Genomic DNA, 21167 nt, shown 5'->3' with positions numbered 1-21167 from the left:
TCGGTCACAGAAGTAGGATGTCGGTGTCGGAGTTCTTGGAAGAGGAAGTGATTTTAGAGGCACCGGTGTGCTATTTCTGTCCCTGACAACGGTTGTATCCGTTAGAGCGTCAGGTTTACCTGTCCAGGCGTGTCTCTAGAATAGAGGGTTACGTCAGCTGTTTGGGAAAACCGCTTGTACGTGTGCGATTGATATCCGGCCGATCAGCCACTGGAACTGTACAGCAAACATGGCGTTCCAAGCGACGATGTGGAGAGCGTGTCTCCTGTCACGTCAGCTGATAAATCCTGCTGCAAGGTTACATGGTGTCAACCCCGCTGCGTCAAGCTGGATGGTCAAAGTATGTGGAATCATGTTGATGTTTGCTTTACATTAGTTTTCTCAACTATCTGAGCATAATTTTCAAACCCGGAAGTAAAGTGTCGTGAGGAGCGCTGGAAAGGGGGGCGGTATCACCAATAGCTTTAATAGCGCTTGCTTCTTGATATGTCTCTATAAAAATGTATATCTGATGGTAACAGTTCAGCTTTTAAATGGCGCACCAAATATGAAAGTGGCAGGGAGGGGGGGCACGAATTGCACATTCTCGTGCACACGCCCCAAAGAAATGTTAAGATCGAAACTCAAGCTTTCGGCGGAGGCTGAGGCGGACGTACATTAACATGTCGGTACACGTTGTGTGCAGAGGCCGTACGCCATCTCGGTGGACCGTCTGGACCATTTCGTCCTCACGGTCAAGAGCATCGACGTCACCGTGGACTTCTACACACGCGTCTTGGGCATGCGCGTCGACACGTTCAAGGGCGGGCGAAAGGCGCTACATTTCGGCCAACAAAAGGTTTCCATTTTCTTTTCGTTTATTCCTTGAAAATACTGACCCTTCATTGTATATCACCTCTGTGTAAAATATGCGAAAAAGATTTCATTTGTGATCAGTGTCTCGATAGTTTGCACCATTATAGTCATAATTATAACACTTATATTGTTACCACAATTTTCCATGCACTTATTTCTACTTGATCGCTGTGATGTAACTTGTCATAGATGTTTCGTCGTTTAAATATTGTACAACTTCAAAACCATTAAAAAGCCCTTAAGGCTTAAGCACACAAAAAACATCGATCTTCCTCTACCGTGAAATTATTCAGGTGAACTTACACGAGCACGGTAACGAGTTCGATCCGAAGGCGCATGCGCCCATGCCTGGTTCGGCTGACGTCTGTCTCATCACCAGTCACAGTGCAGAAGAAGTGTTAGAACACCTCAAGGTTCGCTGTCTGTTTATTCTGTTTGTTTCTTTGTTTGTTTGCTTTGTATTTTCCTGGTTAGTTGGGTGCGTATTTGGCAGTCTGGCAGTCAGATTTGTCTTCATTTTTATCATAGGACTGAGTAACTAACTTTGCCAGGGCAAGGGCTGTTATAACGTGATTGTCGGCATTTCTATGAGTGAAAATAGCATTGGGGCTTAAGTAAAGTGTATTTTGTTGCAGACGTGCGATGTCGCAGTAGAAGAAGGCCCTGTGCAGAGGACCGGCGCCTTGGGTCCTATCCTGTCTGTTTACTTCCGTGACCCCGACAACAACTTGATAGAAGTCTCGTCCTATACCGAACAGAGCACGACCTAAGTAGCGTGTTATTGCGTTACAAAAATTATTGATAATCGAACATATCAAGATCTTATTGTGATGTTTCAACCATTCGTAAATTTTATTTTCGATGAACTTCGTTCGATCCATATGATAACCGTGGCTCATGAGTTATATTCGTGAACATTAGCAGCCGTACTTTGTATCATATGCATACTGTTTGGTTTGTACCACTGCATAATAAAACAGTATTCTTGGAAGACTGTACGTGCCATATGACTATTTGCGGACCAGAAAGTTCATGAGTGTACAACTGATGGTAATGTGTGTGTTGAAGTGGTGGGGGAGGGAGGTTTGTTAGATGCGATTTTCAAGCAGATATGAGTGGTTTCGATTTGTCTTTCAAGTGGTGAGTTTTTCTGCACGCCGAAGCTGGCAACTCTTTGAGGTAACGCACGATATGAATAAATGAGACCAGGTTCCCCTTTTCCTACGTTGTTGCCACTTTGTTTCTGCTACGGATCAGAGGCTTTCGGTGGGAGACGAAGACGCCGCGGGGCATGTCTTGTCCTACAGGTTATAATTAGGAATGCCACCTCGCTAAAACAAACCTGTGTCGTAGTAGATCTGACTAATAATTCATGGCTGTCTTTTTCTTATAATACATGTTAATGTATAAGTTGTCGAGGGATACAAAAAGTAAAGCAGCAAGTAAAATTCTATTTCTGTAACATTTATTGAGCTGAACCTTTGGAAAGTTAACCACAAACAGAACACAGATTACAAAATAGTACCTCTTAATTCACAGAGCATTATTCATTCGAAAGAATGCGACAAGGCCAAGAAATGTTTTCGAGTATAGGGCATGTACCATGCTAGATATAATCTCAGTGCAGATAAATATCAAGATAAATATTTTCAAAATAGATATAGAAACGATAAGACATACGAATGACGTTTAAAAAAGTGCACAACGTTTTCTTTCAACGTCAAGGTTACACGACTCGAAATATGATAACAATTTATTATTACTGTGTTAATTAACATTTAAGCAGTGAAAATGGAACTGCGACAAAGTTTTGTTACTGGCAAGACAAAATTCAAAAATGACGATGGTAATTCGTCCGATTATTCAACCTTAACTCGGGATGACTTCACGCGGCTTTCTGGAAGAAGCCAGGCGCCTTGTCCGTGAAGTATCACTCCTTGTTCTCGCCGCTGACGAGGACGGTGGCGGGGAAGGTGCGGGGCCGGTCCGGGTCGTCTGACGGGTAGGCGCAGGTCGGGACGTACCGCAGCACGAAGCCGCAGCGCCGCCGGCTGGAGCGGTTCGGCTCGCTGGCGTGGACCGTCAGCCCGTGGTGTAGGGACATCTGCCCCGCCTGCAGGATAGGAAGAAACCACGTTACCAACATTATTCAAACTGGCAAGTTCTGACTTTTTTTTATCTGAGACCTTCTTTGTTATATTTTGACTGACACTTAACCGAAGAATAGGTAGGAGGCAGACGAAAGAACTGGCAGCCACTCCCAGCAACCCCCACCCCCGACCGAAACCTTTGCTTAGAGAATAAGAAAAGTCTTCACAAAACATTGAGTGGAAATTTATAACCACGAAATAAACGGCTTTACAATTACGGTTTTGCCATATTTGTAGCAGTGTTTCGTTTTTACTTCCGCGATACAACCAACAATTTCTACAGTTGTCTAGTGTTCTGTTTCAAATGGTAAAACTACACACCTTGAGAGGGCACAGCACTTTCTTGGACTCGTCTACTAGCTCCGCGGGGATTTCCTGGTTGGAGGTCAGCATGTTCCCTTCCTTCTGTGCACTGCCGTGTTCTTGTAGACCATCTTTGTGACTTCCTACGAACACAACAAGCAAAACTACATAAGACCTCAGTGGCTGAAACGCGGACAAAAAAATCTATACTTCATTGGCATTGTAGCATACAGATCCTTGTCGATCTAGAACCGCGCTTAAATTGAGTCATAAATGCATAAGTGGTATATAAATATGTCGTGGGAAAGTTACCCCACGGCTCTTACCTGGTATGAAGAAAACCGCTCCGTTCTCGGCGTCAGCGTCGTCTATGGCCAGCCACACGGACACGACCGGCCCGCCGTCCACTCCCCAGTACCTGCACACGTACGTGTATACATGTCTGTTAGTACATGTCAACGTGTAAACGTTCTGTGAATAGTCGTTTTCCAGGCACTTGAAATCGAAAGGGTTTTGCCCGTGCTTACCGAATGTCCTGGTGCCATGCCACGTACGGCTCGACGTCAGGGTTCGCCCCGGAGAGCTGGCTGACGGGGTACTTGCAGATGAAGCGGGAGTCCAACAGGAAGACGTCGGGACCCAGGATGTCCCTCAGCACGGCCACCACGGTGGGGTGGGCCGCGGCCTGCATGGCGAACTCGTGCTGCATGTGGGCGTTGTGTAGGGAGTACTGGGCATTCTCCTTACCTGTAGGCCGTAGGGGGAAGGACTGGATTTAGAAAACATCTATAACACGATTTTAAAAGTTTTCACTTGGTGGTATGTTGAGGCATTTTGTGTTTAATGCTAATAGAAAATCTAAGTCTCTCGTTTTAACTTCTAGTGCCTTCAATATTCTAGAAAATAGTCATAGCAAAAATGGGGGAGAACAAAACCATGCACCCACCGATCTTGCTCTCGAGGTCGTCGAAGTTCCTCCTAAGCGCCGCCAAGTCCTCCCCCTCCAGCACGGTCACGCCGGGAAGGTACCCGTTCTCCTCGAAGAACCCGCCGTAGTCTGTCTTCGTCTCGGGCATCTTGGTCGATCTGTTCTGCACTGCGTTACAAACGTGCGACTTAAGGACGATAGCTTAGCGGTGTCAGCAGTCTGCTGTATATTATCAGGAAGTTTCGGGAGTATTTAAGCGATTTGAGGGGATATTTGTGACGTGAGGATGTGATACGGTCACATGGCGGTGTAACTTAGTTATTGGACATGACAAAGGTTTATTTTTAGACATGGGGTGTAGACATGCCCTCTGCTGCGCACACGGAAATGCCTCGAACCCGTGAGTCATGGGTTTCCCTGGCAAAGCGCGTGATGTATGTTGTGGTGGCATGTTTATGCATGATGCAATGGTTTCGATCACATGTATCATACGCCTCATCTCGCCCACTTGGTTGCGTTTCCGTACACTAAATCAACAGCTGAGAAGTATCGCATGACAGCGTCTTAAAGAATACAGCACAAAGACTGACTTCAAGAAATACTAACGGAAGCTAAGTAGAAGAAAGGTTTTGAAGGATGATCCTTTCCATTACCTCACCTGCTATGCTCGGCATGGCCTTTGTAATATAGGTTGGCGGCTTAATTGTCCAGGAGCAGTTTTTCCGAGTAAAGGAAATCTCATTGACGTAGGAAAGCACCTGCGAAAGGACGTTTCCTTAACTTTACATGGTGAAGACCTTTGCGGCCCATTGTACGTCATTTTCCATGGACTATTAAGTTTGCATTATCAAGCTAGAGGCTAAAGACCTTACTGTGAACCATGATTTCCTGGGTAACAAGTTGTAACATGTACAGTTCGGGAGCGGCACAGGGACGGCTGATTTGCGTGTGAGCTTATCGTAATTATAACTCCATATGGGACATGTTTCTCACCGAACAGAAAAAATGAACTTTAATTTTCACATTCAAATCAATTAGTTACGTTCAGTCAGGATGGCATCTTCGACTTTTAGATGGAAGAAAGTTTGTCGTCTAGATTTATATCGTTCTTTGATAGACATTGATGGTAAACTTGGACAGTGTCCATAGCTACGGTTACAGTTCTTCTTGTGATTATGTGCTCAACCTCATCATGCTGAGGGCTACGGCGCAGTATCTTGGTCAAGGTCAATTTGGGCACTGGTTGCTCGCAGTCTACTAGTATTTGTGTTTTGTGTCCGGTGTTCTCTGTCCCCTGGCTCCTCAGAGGGCAGGGGCGCCACTCCCTGACCGTCACCCGGTGTTCTTAACATGTCTCTCTCGCAATATTTCTGAAGAAAATAAACTTTTATTGAAATAATACTCACTGTTCATTCAACATTGGGACATCTAGCCTTATATTACCCTAAAATACATCCTTAAAAGAACAGAAGGTTCATATCCATTTTCATGCAAAAGTTTCATCTTGTACGTTTGATATAACATTGGGCGTGTCGGTTTGTCACTTACTGAACTCGAGTAACCCCTTTCATGCTCCATACTTTTACATGACAAGGATATGCACGAATGCACGTGTATCTGCAGGGAAAAGTGTCGTGTTGGGCGATGTACGTCATTTATCGATGAACACTTTGTTTTACATGACAGTCAGCTTAAAATATACACTTTCCGTTTCCTTTACGTGGAAAAGTTTTGTATTAGTGCGGGACGGACAAAGCCTTTCCGCCATAAGGAGCTGCTTTAGTCCTATGATTAACTCGCAGCAGATCAAATAACTCCTTTGACGTGTCCAGACAAAGTTTTTGTCCGACACGTCAAAGACCCCTCAAGGAAATGAGACGCTGGGTTGACCTGTCGGTCATTTCCTCAAGTAGAACAATAGACTTTATGTCAGGTACGACTGCCTCTGTGCCTTGTTCTGTGGTCGCGTTCTGTGTAAGGTGTTATTCTGCACAATTTACAACACCGCAGTTACAAGTCAGATAGTTTGAATTCACGTGATATGGACATGAAGATAGATGATATACAATAATAATCATCTACTTATATAATTATCTACTGCATCCCTGGCTGCTGAGGTCATGCCATTTACCAACAGACTTAAACCGCGATGCCCCGCCGATTAGAAAGCTATACTTTATCAATGTTCAAATAAAAAGGTAAAAAGGTTTACCGGCCAACAGACATAATTCATTCACTCGAAGGTGATATGTGCATATAACTACGGACGCCTTTTCTTTTTATAAGTACATAGCGCGATGAACAGCTAAACAAGCAATCATCAATATCACCAAGTTGAACCATTAAAAAGACATTGAAGTGAAAATGTCCCACTACCTGTCGGCAAATCTTCAATCAGCAAGTGATCTTCAGTCTACTGTGCATATTTCCTTAGAATATTCTACGTAAAGTAGACAAATCTTGATCAAAGATTATATATTAGGCAGTTCTTTCAGGTCAGATTTGTGAACTGTAAAGAGATGGCCTTGAGTAGCTCTCTGTACCAATATTAGTATGAGAAAGATGGAGATGACTCCTTGATATTACAGTCACTCCTAACGTTAAGTTATGCTTTTGTCAAAACCGAGAAAAAGGATCCGGGTGACACCTTCCACATGGCGGGGCGTTTCCTTTCCGTTTCCTCAGGTGTTTCATGATGCTGTGTGACAAGAAACGTGTCAAGTCTCTGGCTCGTGCCTAGCACAGGCTGTACCACTCTGACGTCACATCAGTTCAAAATTCTCTGCCACTGCCCACAGGATATGTGGTCAAGTTCCAGCGGTTTCTAACAGACTTAATTCTGGAGTACGGTGTTCAGGGCTGGGCATGTAGGGAGGTGTGAATACCTCGCACTTGATGTCACGATCTATTGTAAATCTACAGGGTTCTGCCCAGCGATACTCAACACATGTTACATTTTAGTGAACCGTGTCTTTAAATTTTGCTCTGCACTTCTCATCATAGCAAATAAGAAATGCCTTTACTTTGTGACAAAATGCATCGACCTTTATTGATGATGGCTTCGTGTTTTGTCTCAACAAAACGGCGAGGTCGAGTGAAGTGGTATTTGTACATTTTTGGTAGGGCATGTTTGTTTCTGTTTTTACTGTCAACAAACTCACCGGATCCAATCTCTGTTAAAAGATTAATTTCCCGCGGTGCCTCCCAATGTCACAAAGTTCAAACTACCTACCTCGTGCTCGATATACTTCAAATGCGCATGCACAGCCTTTAAGCATCTGTACAGAAGAAAACGTGAGGTCATCGTGATAACAACATCGCAATGAAGGAGCGTTAAAACTATTCCTCCTTTGACTTCTCGTGAACCTCTCATGGGCCCTTCATGCATATAGTGAGCTTTACTGAAGTTTGAGACTAGTTAAAACCACGAGACACGCGGCGTTTATTTCGCGTGTTGATTTGTTAATTCCAGCTCGCGTGGTGATTTGTTAATTCGTGCGGCCAAGATTATCAATAAATATGGTTTGTCCATTTTGTCCAGAGGTAGTTGAAGACGAACATCACTTTTTGATTGTATGTCCCAAATATTTTGATGTACGTAATTCACTATACTCAATGCTATCGTCGGATCTACCAGGATTTATCTCAATGGACTTGAATAGCAAATTTAAGTACATAATGAAATGTGACAACCCATGCATGGTATACATTTGGAAGTATATCAAAGAATGTCTAGATGTTAGAAACTCCTGCAATGATTGTAAAATCCCATTGTCATCCCATGCTACTACACCATACTTTATAAGACAGACTAATTAGCCTAATAGAATGTTATCTATGTACCAGTGAATGCCATACTTTGTACCTTGTACAGTTGTTGTGCAATAAAGTTATTATTTAAGGGTTAATGACCCGCCCCGAGGTGTATACGGTGTCATAACGCCTGGTCATGTGCTATAACCACCGAATAAAACCACCGAGTGAGCGAAGCGGGTCATTAACGTTATTATCACATAGCCTATCTAAACTGACCCATATAAGAGAGACAAATTTCTGTATAATACATAGATTCTTTATTTAATACTATACATGTAAAATCAATCCATTGTACATATTGCCATATGATCTTCATATAATCCAATGTAAACAAGCGGTGACTTGTCTTCGAGCGGCAGCCCACACGGTTATAAATTGACGGGTTGTTAGACGCCTAGGTGTGGTAAGAATCGTGCATGTTTACCTCCCCTTTGCTTGTAGTTTCCCCGGATGATTATTGCTCAAGCCGGAAAAGAAATCTCACAGAAGCGTACACATATCGAGCCGAGATCATTGTAGGTACAAACCTGTAAGAATTTGGCGATTTTGACCGTAATTCTTTCGATGCCAACACATCGGTTTGGGGAAGTTACGTGTTCGCCCTGGGGAGGGGGGCCTTTGTTTTGAACAAGGCAACATCACGTGCACTTTGCCGGCAATAATTAAATTTTCGCCAGGTAAAACCCCTCAGAAACGTGAACATACCGGCCTCGGGTCCTCTTGGGTAGAAACGTAGGAGGTTTCATGGGCGATTTCTTTGTCTGCCAAGATTTGCTACTTCGGGAAATACAATGTTATGAGTGGGGAGGGGACTCTGTGTGCCTGCTGCTTCTTGTTGGTCACACTCGTCAGCTTCCTTGCCTCTCAACTGCTGAAGCATGTTCCTGGGCGTCTTCCCCAACTTCCCATGACCCGAAAACTGACTCTAAGTCGGCGTCTGTCAGTTCCTCGACGTAAAACTGTGGGACGGGTGATGATGCCCGAAAAATTTGCAACAACTATCGTTTGCGGACGGTTCCACTCTCTCGGTAGGGGTGTGAAAAATGTTGTTTTAGTCCTCTCGTTTAGATTTCACTTAAATTAAAATTTGTTCATTTTTTTCACGTATTCTAAGATGATTTTGTGAATTTTGCGAAAAAAAGTTTTTCTAAACAAGGGTAAGTAAAAGATTCATCAAAAAGACACCCCCTCTACAAAATGGAATAAGTGGTGTGTTATAACACGGGTGTGTTATGGCCCCATAACGCATGGGCAATGGAGGCTTCTGATTGGTCGACGCCATCTAGCTATGTGATAATATTGTTTCACGCCCGGCAAACTTTGACCCCGCCTATCAACAACGGATGACTTAATGACCAAAATGTTAATAACGTTCACTCACAATGTAGGAACGCGAAGTGGAAACAAGTACCCAAATTGACCGGTCTCTCCGGAGCCGCTCTTAATAAATGGCAGATAATGGACTCATTTGTCAAGCACTGTGGCAGCCTGCCTAGGAAACCCCGTGCTTAATTCCGCCACTGCTGTGGCAAATAGAATGTACGATTAAATTAAAGTCCAAAACGGTCTGAGTAGAGATTAATTTTTGTTTATCAGTGTCACGATAAGGCTTCCTGTGTCGCCAGTGTGTCGGAATAGCGCGGTGCACAAGTTCACATTAATAACATATTCAAAAATCTTTGTGAGAGTGGCTGCAACAAAAACTTTAGAGGTCCGGAGCGAAATCACAGTATCGTTGACTCTAGAGGACAAAATGGAGAGAGTGACATTTGTCAACATCGCCCTTCTGGGCCTGTTCGTGTTAGTCGTCCCTAGTGGCGGCGGTTGCCACGGCAAAGAATTTCCGTTTGCAAGCAGCGAGACCACGGCACCACAAAATGAACACCCTCTACGCAAATCGGGTGGTCAGCTCCAGGGCGACAGCTTGTTGAAAGTTGATAAGCCGCTCATCAAAGAAGAAGAAATTGCACAGAATAAGGCTGCATCCCGCATTCTACATTTGAAGGCCCTTGCTCCAAACAAGATGTCTATAGAAAGGTGGAAAAGATCGGGTTCGAGACATCTGCAGCTGCCGGGAAATGGACCTGTCCGGGTGCTGGACTTGATTGTACAGACGGAGACAACGTTACGTATCTCTTGTGACGTGACTGGGTCATCACAGCCTAGTATGGTCTGGTACCTTCCGTCAAGAGAAAACATCACAGCAGGTTATTCCCTCTTTTGTTACATTTAGTTCATGACTCTCGTTTGATACCGTTAGTCTTATTAACGCTTTTCATATTCATCAAGCGGAGACCAAGCAACGGGTAGAATAGCGTCCTAAGCATGCTTTTGGGGGGCGTATTATGATTTTTATTAATGCATGTTTAGCATTATAGGGTTACTTGGGAGAGGAGTAACTATAAAGGAGCAAAGTTCAAGCAGTACCTATTTTTCAGGGTCTAAAATTCCCAGCACAGGGAGAGTGTATAGTAAATATTTGCCAGCAGGACAAGGGTTCAGAGCTCAGAAATGAAAATAGACATGTGACTTATAGAGACATGTATCATCATACATTGACGTGTGTCAGGGAAATGTTTAGTGAACAGGCCTCATATTCTTAGCGAGCCACAATATGAAACGATCTATTTTCTCAACCCAATTCCAGGTTCGAACGGAAGCGACGTCAGAATGAGTGTACAGCATGATGGTGTCCTGCAGATCAGAGACTTCAGCATGGCGGACACAGGGCTGTTCATCTGTGCCGACACCATCGTGCCCGACTGTGTTTATGTCGTAGCGCAAGTGGACGCCTACTCCGTAAAAATCATTCTCGCGGTCGCTGCAGGATTTGTAGTGTTTAGCATGTTGGCAGGTAGCTGTGTTTTGTGCAAGTATTTACAGTATAAGAAAAGTATGGCCCTTATTCCAGAGGAAGAGAGGAGAAAACCAAAGTCATTTGACAGTTGGTAGTTTTCTTCTTATTCCAGTAAGTATTTTTCTGATTCCAGTAACATTAGATTTGAGTGCCATTAGATGTAACCCGAGGTTCATCATTAGAACATCACCATTTTGCTTCTAAACCTACTTACTGAAGCGAAGAACACAAGCGGCATCTTTCAGAACCAAGGCCAGACAATATGGACTATTTCCTTTTCTGGAGGTCATTGGACTATTCAAAAACTAGAATTCAACAGCCTCATACCATCGCCAATTATAGTCTCATAAACAATGAAAATTATGTCCTGATTTGTACACTTGCTGTATGATGATGTTAACGTCATTGTACGTAACATAAGTCAGAAATATGGAATTCCTATTATCTACCACTGACGTGTATAACTCAAGACTTCCCATGTACAAACATCTCCCAACCTATTTACCAGATTTAAAAAAAAACACTTGACACTAGCTCCAGTAACGCTCTTTCAAAGTTTGAAACACCGCCATAATATATCCTGTGTAAATCCAGTCTAATATCTAACGACATCTAAAACACGTAAACAACCATTAGTTCCACTTTTGACGAAACACGCAGGTTTACAAAACGAAAAGCCAAAGTCCATAACCCAGGGCCCCCCGAATTACAAATGATCCACAAGAATCACTTCTGGCACACGGGACGCTCACTCACCCGAGTTATCTTCACCCTTTTGGACGTTATAAAAGAACAACAACAGACTCCTCTCCTGCTTCTGTCCCAAATCCCTCCGCCATAACACGTTTTCTCCAAATGTCAAGAATGACGCACTCTAATTACTTCGTCCCTCAATCATCCCCGCGTTTCCTAATTCCATTACAGAAATAACACCTGCAATGCAACACATACCACCAAATCGACCAATCCATCCATTTACAAACTTGTGGATTTCGAGCGGAAACGTGGAAAACAACTTTGTAACGTATTCCACGTCTAAAATGAGCCCCTTTAGGGCAAAACAGCTAATTTTCATTTTTTTAGGGTAAAAACGGTCTCAGAATGCTCTAAGTTGAACTTTTAAGCGAAAAAAAATACATTGAATTTTTTTAGAAACTTGCGAAATGAGCGCGCTGATGTCATCCATAGTATAGATGTGGCCTTATATTAGAACAGAAAAGAACTCAGCTCAGTTTTAATCTCCAATGGCTAAGTTTGTAATAGGGCAAAATCGGCCTCAGAAGGCTCTAGGTTTTTTCTGTTTTTGCTTTCTCGTCTCGACTGACGCAGGATCTAGGGATATTGTCACGCCATATGCATGGATCTCTCACGGTACATTGGATACTCAGTATGTCAGCCAGTATCGATAGACTGATTTAAGTCTGGATGTTCCTCAAAAAGTATACATGTTGATGAATAAAAACCAGTGGCTTGTACAATCACAGAATATCTTAGTTCTGTTCTTGTATTTAAAATGACACAGTTAAACTTTGATAGCGTGTTTCACATATCAACCAGAGCACTGAAGCAGCGACCATCTCACACTTCACAGAGATTGCCTTCATCATCACTTGTGGATTTTACCTCGGCTCATCCTTAAGGAAGTAACATTCCATCTCACACGTCACCATGGGAGTCTTCACTCGGGGGATTTTTCCTTCACCCACCCTTAAAGTAACATTCTTAACATGGTAAATCACAAATATCTTAAACGTCGGGATATGGGATTCAATTCGTTCTTATCTCCATGGTGATTAGACTTTTCCCTTTTCCCATTCTTTAGTTGTAGGAGAACCGCACTCACACACACACATACTGTACATGAGGTCAAGGTTACAGGCTACAGCTAATTACAGAGCTACTGTGCCGGTCAATCACGGCTTCAGATCACTTATCAACGTGTGCAAAGGACAAAACTTCACTTAAAAATGTTGCAAGCTTTCCTCTTGCTTTACTTGGAAAAATCTGCCTAGGTGTTTCAAATACATGTAGGTTTTTCAAATCGTGCCATATCTAGGCATACCTGTAAAATTGAGCAAAACTATTGTGGGAGTCAATTACTTCTTCAGGTGAATTATCGACATGTGCGAAATCATAATAGCAGATTTACGAGGATACAAACTTTTCTCTTCCTTCCTGTTTCCCGTTTCCTCAGGTGTTTCATGATGCTGTGTGACAAGAAACGTGTCAAGTCTCTGGCTCGTGCCTAGCACAAGCTGTAGCACTCTGACGTCACGTCAGTTCAAAATCCTATTCCACTGCCCACAGGATGTGTGGTCAAGTTCCAGCGGTTTCTTACAGAATTACAAAGTGCGTGTTTCAGCATGTAGGGCGCCGGCTGGGCATGTAGGGAGGTGTGAATACCTCGCTCTTGGTGTCACGATCTATTGTAAATCTACTGGGTTCTGCCCTGCGATACTCAACACATGTTACATTTCAGGGAACCGTGTCTTTAGAAATCGTTATTGAATTTTGCCCTGCACTTTTCATCATTGCAAACAATAAATTTTACTTTGTAACAGAATACACTGACCTTCATTGTTGGCTTCGTGTTTAGTCTCAGTAAAACGGCGAGGTCGAGTGAAGTGGTATTTGCACATTTTTGGTAGGGTATGTTTGTGTCTGTTTTTACTGTCAACAAACAAACTCTATCACCAGATGCAATCTCTGTTAAAAGATTAATTTCCCGCAGTGCCTCCCAATGTCACAAAGTTCAAGCTACCTGCCTCGTGCTCGATATACTTCAAATGCGCATGCACAGCTTTAGCAATCTACAGGAGCAAATGTGAGGTCATCGTGATAATGACATTGCAATGACAGGACTGGACGTTAAAACTATGCCTCCGTTGACTTCTCGTGTACCTCTCATGGTATGCAGAACGTCAAGTAATAGCCTTTACTGAAGTTTGAGACTAGTTAAAACCGCGTGACACGCAGCGTTTATTTTCGCGCTCGCGCGGTGATTTGTTGCAGTGCTTGTTTGGAGCTAGAATACTTTGTTGTCGTAAATTTGTTAAGGGATTTGTTTTGTTTATCCACAGCAGCTTACACATTGTAGTGATACTAATGCCCACTAAGTAAGTGTCCTTGCTTTGTGACAGAAATCATCTTTGATTGATGGTCTCGTGTTCTGGTCTTGATCAAACGGTGAAGTCGAGCGAAGTGGTATTTGTAAATTCCAGGCAGGGCTTGTTTGTTTGTTTATGTTTTTCCTTTCTCGTCTCGACTGACGCAGGAATATTGTCACGCCATATGCATGGGTCATCTCTCACGGTACCTCAAATACTCAGTATCATAACTCAGGCACCATCAGCACGATTCAGTATAAAACATCATCGTACATGTTGATGAATACAAATATGTGGCTTGTACAATCACAAAATGTCTTAGTTCAGTTTCAATGACTAAAATGACACAGTTAAACTTTGATAGCGTGTTTCACATATCAACCAGAGCACTGAAGCAGCGACCATCTCACACTTCACAGAGATTGCCTTCATCATCACTTGTGGATTTTACCTCGGCTCATCCTTAAGGAAGTAACATTCCATCTCACACGTCACCATGGGAGTCTTCACTCGGTGGATTTTTCCTTGATCCACCCTTAAGGAAGTAACATTCTAAACATGCTACTTCACAAATATCTTAAACCTGGGATATGAGGATATGAGATGGCTACATTTGTCAGTTCGTTCTATTGAAACCTGTCCCCTCCATGGTGATAAGACTTTCCACTTTTCCCATTCTTTAGTTGCAGAAGAACCGCACTCACACACACATACATACATATACTGATGCGGTCAATGACCCTATTGCGGCCAGTCCATAGCAAGAGAAGATTACTAGTGCAGCCACCGGCGCTCTGGCTGGTGAAGCCAGCGAGACAAAAGCCATCTTCTTGGGTGTTTTAACATGACCCTTGAGTGCTTTAACATGAACACGTATATTTGGACAAGCCTAGACCTATAGGTACAACAAGGAAACGTGGGTATCAAATCAACGACCAGCCTACGGGAAAACTACACACTTCAGTTGTTGATGACGCGTGCTAAGCACAATACGTCAACTTAAGAAGGCTGCAAACTTTTCTCTTCCTTTACCAGGAAAAATCTGTCTAGTTGTTTCAAACCGGGCCATATTTAGACATACCTGTACAATTGGGCATACAGCTAATTACAGAGCTATTGTGTCGGTCAACGACGCCTTCAGATCACTTATCAACGTGTGCAAAGGACAAAACTTCACTTGAAAATGTTGAAAACTTCCCTCTTCCTGTACTTGGAAAAATTTGCCTAGGTGTTTCAAATCGTGCCATATTTAGGTCTACCTGTAAAACTTGTGGGAGCCAATTTCGTCTTGATGTGAATATAGACCTGTGCCGGAAATCATGATAGCAGATTCACAAGGATACAAACGTTTTTCTTCCTTTACCTGGAAAAGTGTTTCTACGTGTTTCAGACCCAGTCGTATTTATGCATACACACGTACGTCTGATTGTGAAGTCAATGAGAAGGGAACTATTTCTGTGACGTAGCTAGATCATTAACAGTATACTAGTAACAAGTTAACACAGGTGTGCAAACTTCCCCAACCATTTAAGTTTCTTCAGTTTATTTTCGAAGTCGATCACCTCAGACAGCTGTATCCATCTTGTAAAATAGGCTTTGTGACATCGAGGTTTCTGGCAAGCCTTTCGTCTCGTTACCTTGGCCAGACACGTACACCACGGTATATGATTTTGTACTGTGTACTCATCGTCCACGGTGATTTAGAGATAACAAAAGATTTGTAAAATGGTTCGTGGCTACAGCCTGGAGCTCCGGAGGGGATACCGGTTCACTGAACACAGCAAACCATGCCTTACAAACACTGAAAAAAAGGGCTGATTTCTAATTAACTCCTCAAAACACTGTGGATCAGTCTTCTCAGTTCGCTGGAACAGACTTTCCTTTTTCTTTACTCCGATGAAAGGACATTGATGGGGTTATACTCCTTTCTAATGAGTTATCGAGTGTTTGATCTTCTCAAATAAAGTAGTAGAAACAAGTTTACTTGAACTTGTCGTGTATACAAACTGTGACTGTTGCTTGAAAACCATTCACTACATCTAATTTCCAGTCTAGTGACTCAGGCAACATCAGCACAATTTGGACGCAATATAGATTTATTTATCAAGTATTGTTCCTCATATAAATATACATGTTGATAAATAAAAACTTGTGGGTTGCACAATCACAAATATCTTAGTACTGTTCTTGTAAGTCGATGACACAGTTGCACTTTGCTAGCGTGTTTCACGTATCAACCATTGAAATAAAGCATGCCGATATATGCTACTTTACTGATCATTGCAACTAAACATTTCTTAATAGATTAAGCTTACACGGGTAATACTTATAAATATTTGTACATGATCTCCATAACATGGCAAGATTATCAATAAATATCAATTCAGCAATGTTGTCGAAGCACATCCTATTTGAAGCTAGAATACTTTCTCGTTATAAATTCGTTAAATTCGTTTTAAGCTTACACATTATAGTGATACTGATTCCCAGTCTGTAACAGGTACTTCCCACAATGTCTTAGACAGTACGCGGCGTCCTAGTTAATATATACACACTTAATGATTAGAATGATAGTTCACGTTTCACGTGCTATATTGTAACTATACACGCCCAAGCTCTACGTTCATGGACACAATGTGGTTAATTCAGGGACGACTCAACATGTCTGTCAGTTCTGAACAGTCCCTCATGTTCTCTAGGTTCTCTACCTTATCTACGCACTCCTGTACTACACTACTCGGCAGCGCTGGCTCGGCGTTGTCTCTAAACTTGGCGACGACGTCGTCCTGTCTCAGCGGGCGTCTCCAGTGGCCGTACGGCTCCGTACAGCGTGACGTCACGACGGTCCCGTCACGCAGCCGCACCTCGACGTCCACGTACATGGTCTCGAAGCACTTGACGTTATCGGGGGGATGCCGGATGTCCGTGCGGCGGAGAAGGCTCCTGAGCTCGGGGCGATGCAGCAGGTTGGGCCCGAAGGACTGCCGGCTGACCGTCCCATCCAGCAGGGTGGTGCAGACGTTGAACTGGAAGGAGTGGCGAGCCTCGTGTTCGCACTTCGGGATGGGGCGATTCACGTAACCACATCTGTCAAGAAATACTGAAGTTTAGTCATGTTTACTCGTGTATATCTTGGACAGGCTGTGCTTTTTTTTACTCCCTTACAAATAAATGTATAGCATAATTTCTGAAAGGAAAGCAAAGATTGTAAAGCTTGCCCTGATGACTGAGGACAAGTCTATGGACCAGTGACTTACTTGGGCGCATGGACGACCACCTGGCGGATCCCGTCGGTGTCTACAGTCCCGTCGTGACGCGCCAGCTTCCCGCGCACCTCGGCGGCGGCGTCCGAGGCCCAGTGTGTGCCCAGGTGTGCCGGGAAGCGCTTGATCGCCACGTCCTGAAATTCCACAATTGTCATTAGTATCAAAACGTCACAGTTGCGTATTTTCTGCTCAGTGGAAGAGAATGCCCGCACGATAGTTTCAATGGCGCTCTGTATGGCTTCCAAAAATACACAAGCATATTTTTCTGGGTTAAAATTTGCCTCGACGACGCTTTGGTAACAAACGCTACTCAGCTTAAGCTACAAAGACAGAGCACAGCTATGAGCCCTCACCTGTTTGTCAAGCAGATGTCCCCCGTTGAAGTCCTGCAACGTCTCGGGGACGAAGTCGTCGAAGAAGGCGCCGAACCCGCTCCGCATGTCTAAGATGTGGGGGTTCCCTTTCATCCCCGCGGACGCCAGGAGGGCCGCCTCCAGGCCGAACCGCGCCGCGTTCCCGGCGTGCAGCGGCTTGGCCGTGGTACCAGCGTTCGCCATCGGAGCGCCTGGGATGGGAAAATGTCAAAGATGTTCTTGTTTGTGTTTTACAACGTTACAATCTGACATATTTACGGTTGACTTCTTATTAATGGGTTGGCAATGAACAGGAAGCATTATGCGGAAGCCTGGTCCTAACCACAATTCAAACACAATTACACACGTTCTCTTTTTGTCGTGTGGTCGGTCGTATGGCGTAACGGCAGGGTGTTTGATCCAGAACCCAGAGGTCCTGGGTCCTAATCCTGCCATGTTATCGATCTTGTGCCCTTGGGAAAGGCACTTTACAGGACGTCCTCACTCCACCCAGTGTAAAATGGGTCTTACTGTGGATAACCATCCACTGCCGTTACGGCCTCAAGAGGGCTATGGAACTACCTTTACCTTTTTACCCACTGTTGCAGCTTCACGCTGACGTACAAATCTAAAGGCCCAAAGTCAAATCCTAAACCGTGTAATTGTTGACAGCTTACCTGCATACGATGCAGCAGCAGACAGGGCATTTCGGACGAGGGTCGGATCATGTTGAAGCAGTTTGGCACACGCAGCGGCGCTACCCATCACCCCCACCACTGCGGGCGGATGGAACCTTCCAAACACAAAGGGAACACATAAGCCAAGTACTAGTATATCACGGCTTACCACAGTTTCCTCATAGAAAACTTGTGACAAACGTAACATGTTAAACACGAAATAGAATAGAATGACGTTTGTCCGTAAAAAAAAAAGAAAAAAAAGGGACGTGTCCATTTTCAAGCGTCAATGTATTAGTCCTTACAATAGCTATAGATCATAAAATGTCACACACTTGAAATTAAACATTTGTTGATACCTTATCGTGCACATATTAAGGTTCATGAATAAGTATACACTTCAGATGGGTTGATAATTATCGCATACAAAAAGTTGACTACACAAAAACACTCGTCCTACCTCCATGGGATGTTCTTGGCCTGTGCCGAGGTCCTGAGCAGCCGGCCCTGTACCTCTATCCCCACGGCGAAGGCCTGGAGTAGTTCCCGCCCGCTGACCGTGCTGACGGGTCGCAGGAGATCGGTCAGCGCCAGGAGAGACGCCAGCACCGGCGCGCTGGGGTGCGTGGCCGGGTGCCAGGTGTCGTCGAAGTCCATGGAGTGCGCGCTGACTCCGTTAGCGAAGGCGGCGAGCGGCGCGGACGTGGAACGGTCCTTCCGCCCCAGCAGAGCACAAGAGCCTGCGGGCTCTGGTCTAACGCCCTGCGGAAAAAAATATAAGTCCAGGCATGAGTGTTTTGTAAATTATGTCGTCAAAGGTACCTCAATAGATCGTAGACGCACCACTAACAGTTTATGGCGTCTGAAACTGAACTACAATAGCTCTTGACCTCTGATAACCCTATACTGACCGATCATTCACATCATTCTAGAAAACTTGCTTAGCCATATTTTCATACATGTATATTCTAAGTTTTTCCCCACCTGCTGCGCCAGACTGTACGCCGCCACCATGCCGGCCACCTCGGTAGTGGAGCCGACCACCGTGACCCCCAGGGTGTCCAGGATCATCCTCTTACACCTGCGGAGTACCACCGGGGACAGGTCCGAGAAGGACGTGCTGGCTACATAGTCTGCCGTGTGCGCCGTGGCGCCCTCACTGTTCGTGTCAGGGTCTAACGGGAAATAAATAAAGTTCAGACGTGTGAAAACAAACCTAGCACCCCACCAACACCAAATTCTTACACTCTGGACGGTCCCGTTCACATTGTTATATCAGAAAAGTCAACTACAACAGCAAAATTCATTGTACAATTTCAAGCTGAAGAGAATAAAGGATCTGCATCCTTACCGACTGGCGCTGGTGCGGGGAATCCGTGCATGACCCGCTCCCCCACCATGGGGACGGCCAGCGCCCTGCCCGGCCGGCCAGCGGGCGCCCATCTCTGCTGAAGTGTTCCGGCGCCGTCCGAGGCCGTGGTGAAACCCCGGCAATCCGTCAGCTGTGGGCAAGTTCAAGTCAAATACAAATCATTAGAACCACATACAGGGCTAGGAACATTTTATTAGTGCTACGAGACAAATATAACAGATTGTCCAGTATTTTCCTGACCAAAATAAAATCAAGAACACGCTACTGCACGTGGAGTAAAAACACGCTCACCATATATTTAACAGCACTTGCCCTAAGATTCAGAAATCTGGCCATTTTTGTAACACAATGTTCAGAAGTAAACGAAACGTAACTAGCGGCGTGGATGTCTAAAAGGCTTTGTACAGTGGCGACATGAACAGTATTTATATCGCAGAACACTGCGATCATTGCTATATTTAGGAGCCAACTTCTATTGTCAGAAAGTTTCCCCCACACGTTACCATGGTTACCAAGACAAAGTGACATCATCTTCTGAAACCCTTTCCTGTGATAATCATATGCTGCTGCACATGCGCAGTTAGCTGGTAGGAGTACGTGAGAAGGTCTGTGATTGGTGCATTTCAGTCAGCGGTGTCTAATGAACGGCGCGTGTCAACGCTGTGTTGTTACAGGTTACATGCAGCATACCGAGAAGCCACCTGATTTAATTTGTCATTGTTTGTCAGGGCAAGCCCCTCTCCTTTCCGTCGATATCCCTGTGTTTCATGGGGCCACGCGCGATTTCTCCTGTAGTCGATATAATTACAGACGAATATGCCGTCCTGTACTGAAAAAACAGCACCTCATTTCACAGCGTCTATGGATATTGCCTCTCGTCTGCACATCACAACTTCCGTCTGAAACTGAAACTTTCTCATAAGCAGGTCTCGAGAGACTCAGCTGATCGAAACCGTGTGCCCTCTCTGATTGTGTGGGGTATGAGTAGTCACATGCTTTTTTTCACGTCAGGGTGGGACATACATGCTCAGACTTGCTGTATTTTTTTGCCATACGCAAAATATCGAATTCATCTGCTGCCATCCTAGATCCAACATATGACCATTTGCTTTAACTTTTCATGTCTTTCTTTGTTAAAGTTCTGGACAGAAATTTACACTTGGATTGACTAGATCGAACCGGAGAAGGCGTTGGTTACTTGGTTACTTAATAATCGAGTTACGTGCTCACGTTTTTACTGTGAGACATTTCCTCATGCGTCACAGGGAGGGACGAAAGTGCCCAAAATAGATAGCGTACGGAAGGAAGTAAAGACATATGAACATCTCAAGGTGTGGCGGTTATATTTACCTGGCTCATTTGAAGATCAAACCACACTGTACGTCAGAAGGAATGACAATAAGAAGACTCACTTTTTTCCCTGAAATACAGATAAAGACACACACACACGTCATGATGAGTGACGTGTGTGCGTGACAACAAG

The 21167-nt window shown here is 44.2% G+C and overlaps 3 protein-coding genes across 4 annotated transcripts; 1 reads left to right on the top strand and 2 right to left on the bottom strand.

The window, feature by feature from the left end:
- The first annotated feature begins 6 nt into the window (after positions 1–6).
- LOC136435139 (glyoxalase domain-containing protein 5-like) lies at positions 7–1846 on the top strand. Its single transcript, XM_066428372.1, has 4 exons — positions 7–340; positions 686–838; positions 1149–1268; positions 1491–1846. The coding sequence occupies exons 1-4, from the start codon at positions 230–232 to the stop codon at positions 1623–1625; spliced, it is 519 nt and encodes a 172-aa protein (XP_066284469.1). The 5' UTR covers positions 7–229; the 3' UTR covers positions 1626–1846.
- A 457-nt stretch (positions 1847–2303) lies between these two features.
- Positions 2304–4494, bottom strand: LOC136435137 (probable alpha-ketoglutarate-dependent hypophosphite dioxygenase). Its single transcript, XM_066428370.1, has 5 exons — positions 4255–4494; positions 3836–4055; positions 3635–3726; positions 3327–3451; positions 2304–2968 (listed from the first exon to the last, which is right to left on the bottom strand). The coding sequence occupies exons 1-5, from the start codon at positions 4382–4384 to the stop codon at positions 2786–2788; spliced, it is 750 nt and encodes a 249-aa protein (XP_066284467.1). The 5' UTR covers positions 4385–4494; the 3' UTR covers positions 2304–2785.
- Positions 4495–16100: 11606 nt separating this feature from the next.
- On the bottom strand, positions 16101–21136 carry LOC136435133 (cis-aconitate decarboxylase-like). 2 transcript variants are annotated; one of them, XM_066428365.1, is made up of 8 exons: positions 21035–21136; positions 19664–19814; positions 19297–19487; positions 18773–19074; positions 18313–18428; positions 17636–17847; positions 17274–17416; positions 16101–17103 (listed from the first exon to the last, which is right to left on the bottom strand). In XM_066428365.1, the coding sequence occupies exons 1-8, from the start codon at positions 21041–21043 to the stop codon at positions 16662–16664; spliced, it is 1566 nt and encodes a 521-aa protein (XP_066284462.1). In that variant the 5' UTR covers positions 21044–21136; the 3' UTR covers positions 16101–16661. The 2 variants fall into 2 exon arrangements, with proteins under 2 accessions (XP_066284462.1, XP_066284461.1); XM_066428364.1 differs by lacking the exon at positions 21035–21136 and adding an exon at positions 19976–20655.
- Between the last annotated feature and the right edge of the window lie 31 nt (positions 21137–21167).

This window comes from Branchiostoma lanceolatum, chromosome 5 (genome assembly GCF_035083965.1).
Source record: "Branchiostoma lanceolatum isolate klBraLanc5 chromosome 5, klBraLanc5.hap2, whole genome shotgun sequence".
NCBI lineage: Eukaryota > Metazoa > Chordata > Leptocardii > Amphioxiformes > Branchiostomatidae > Branchiostoma > Branchiostoma lanceolatum.
Note: the sequence above shows the minus strand (reverse complement) of the source record. Positions and strands in the feature narration are given on the sequence as shown.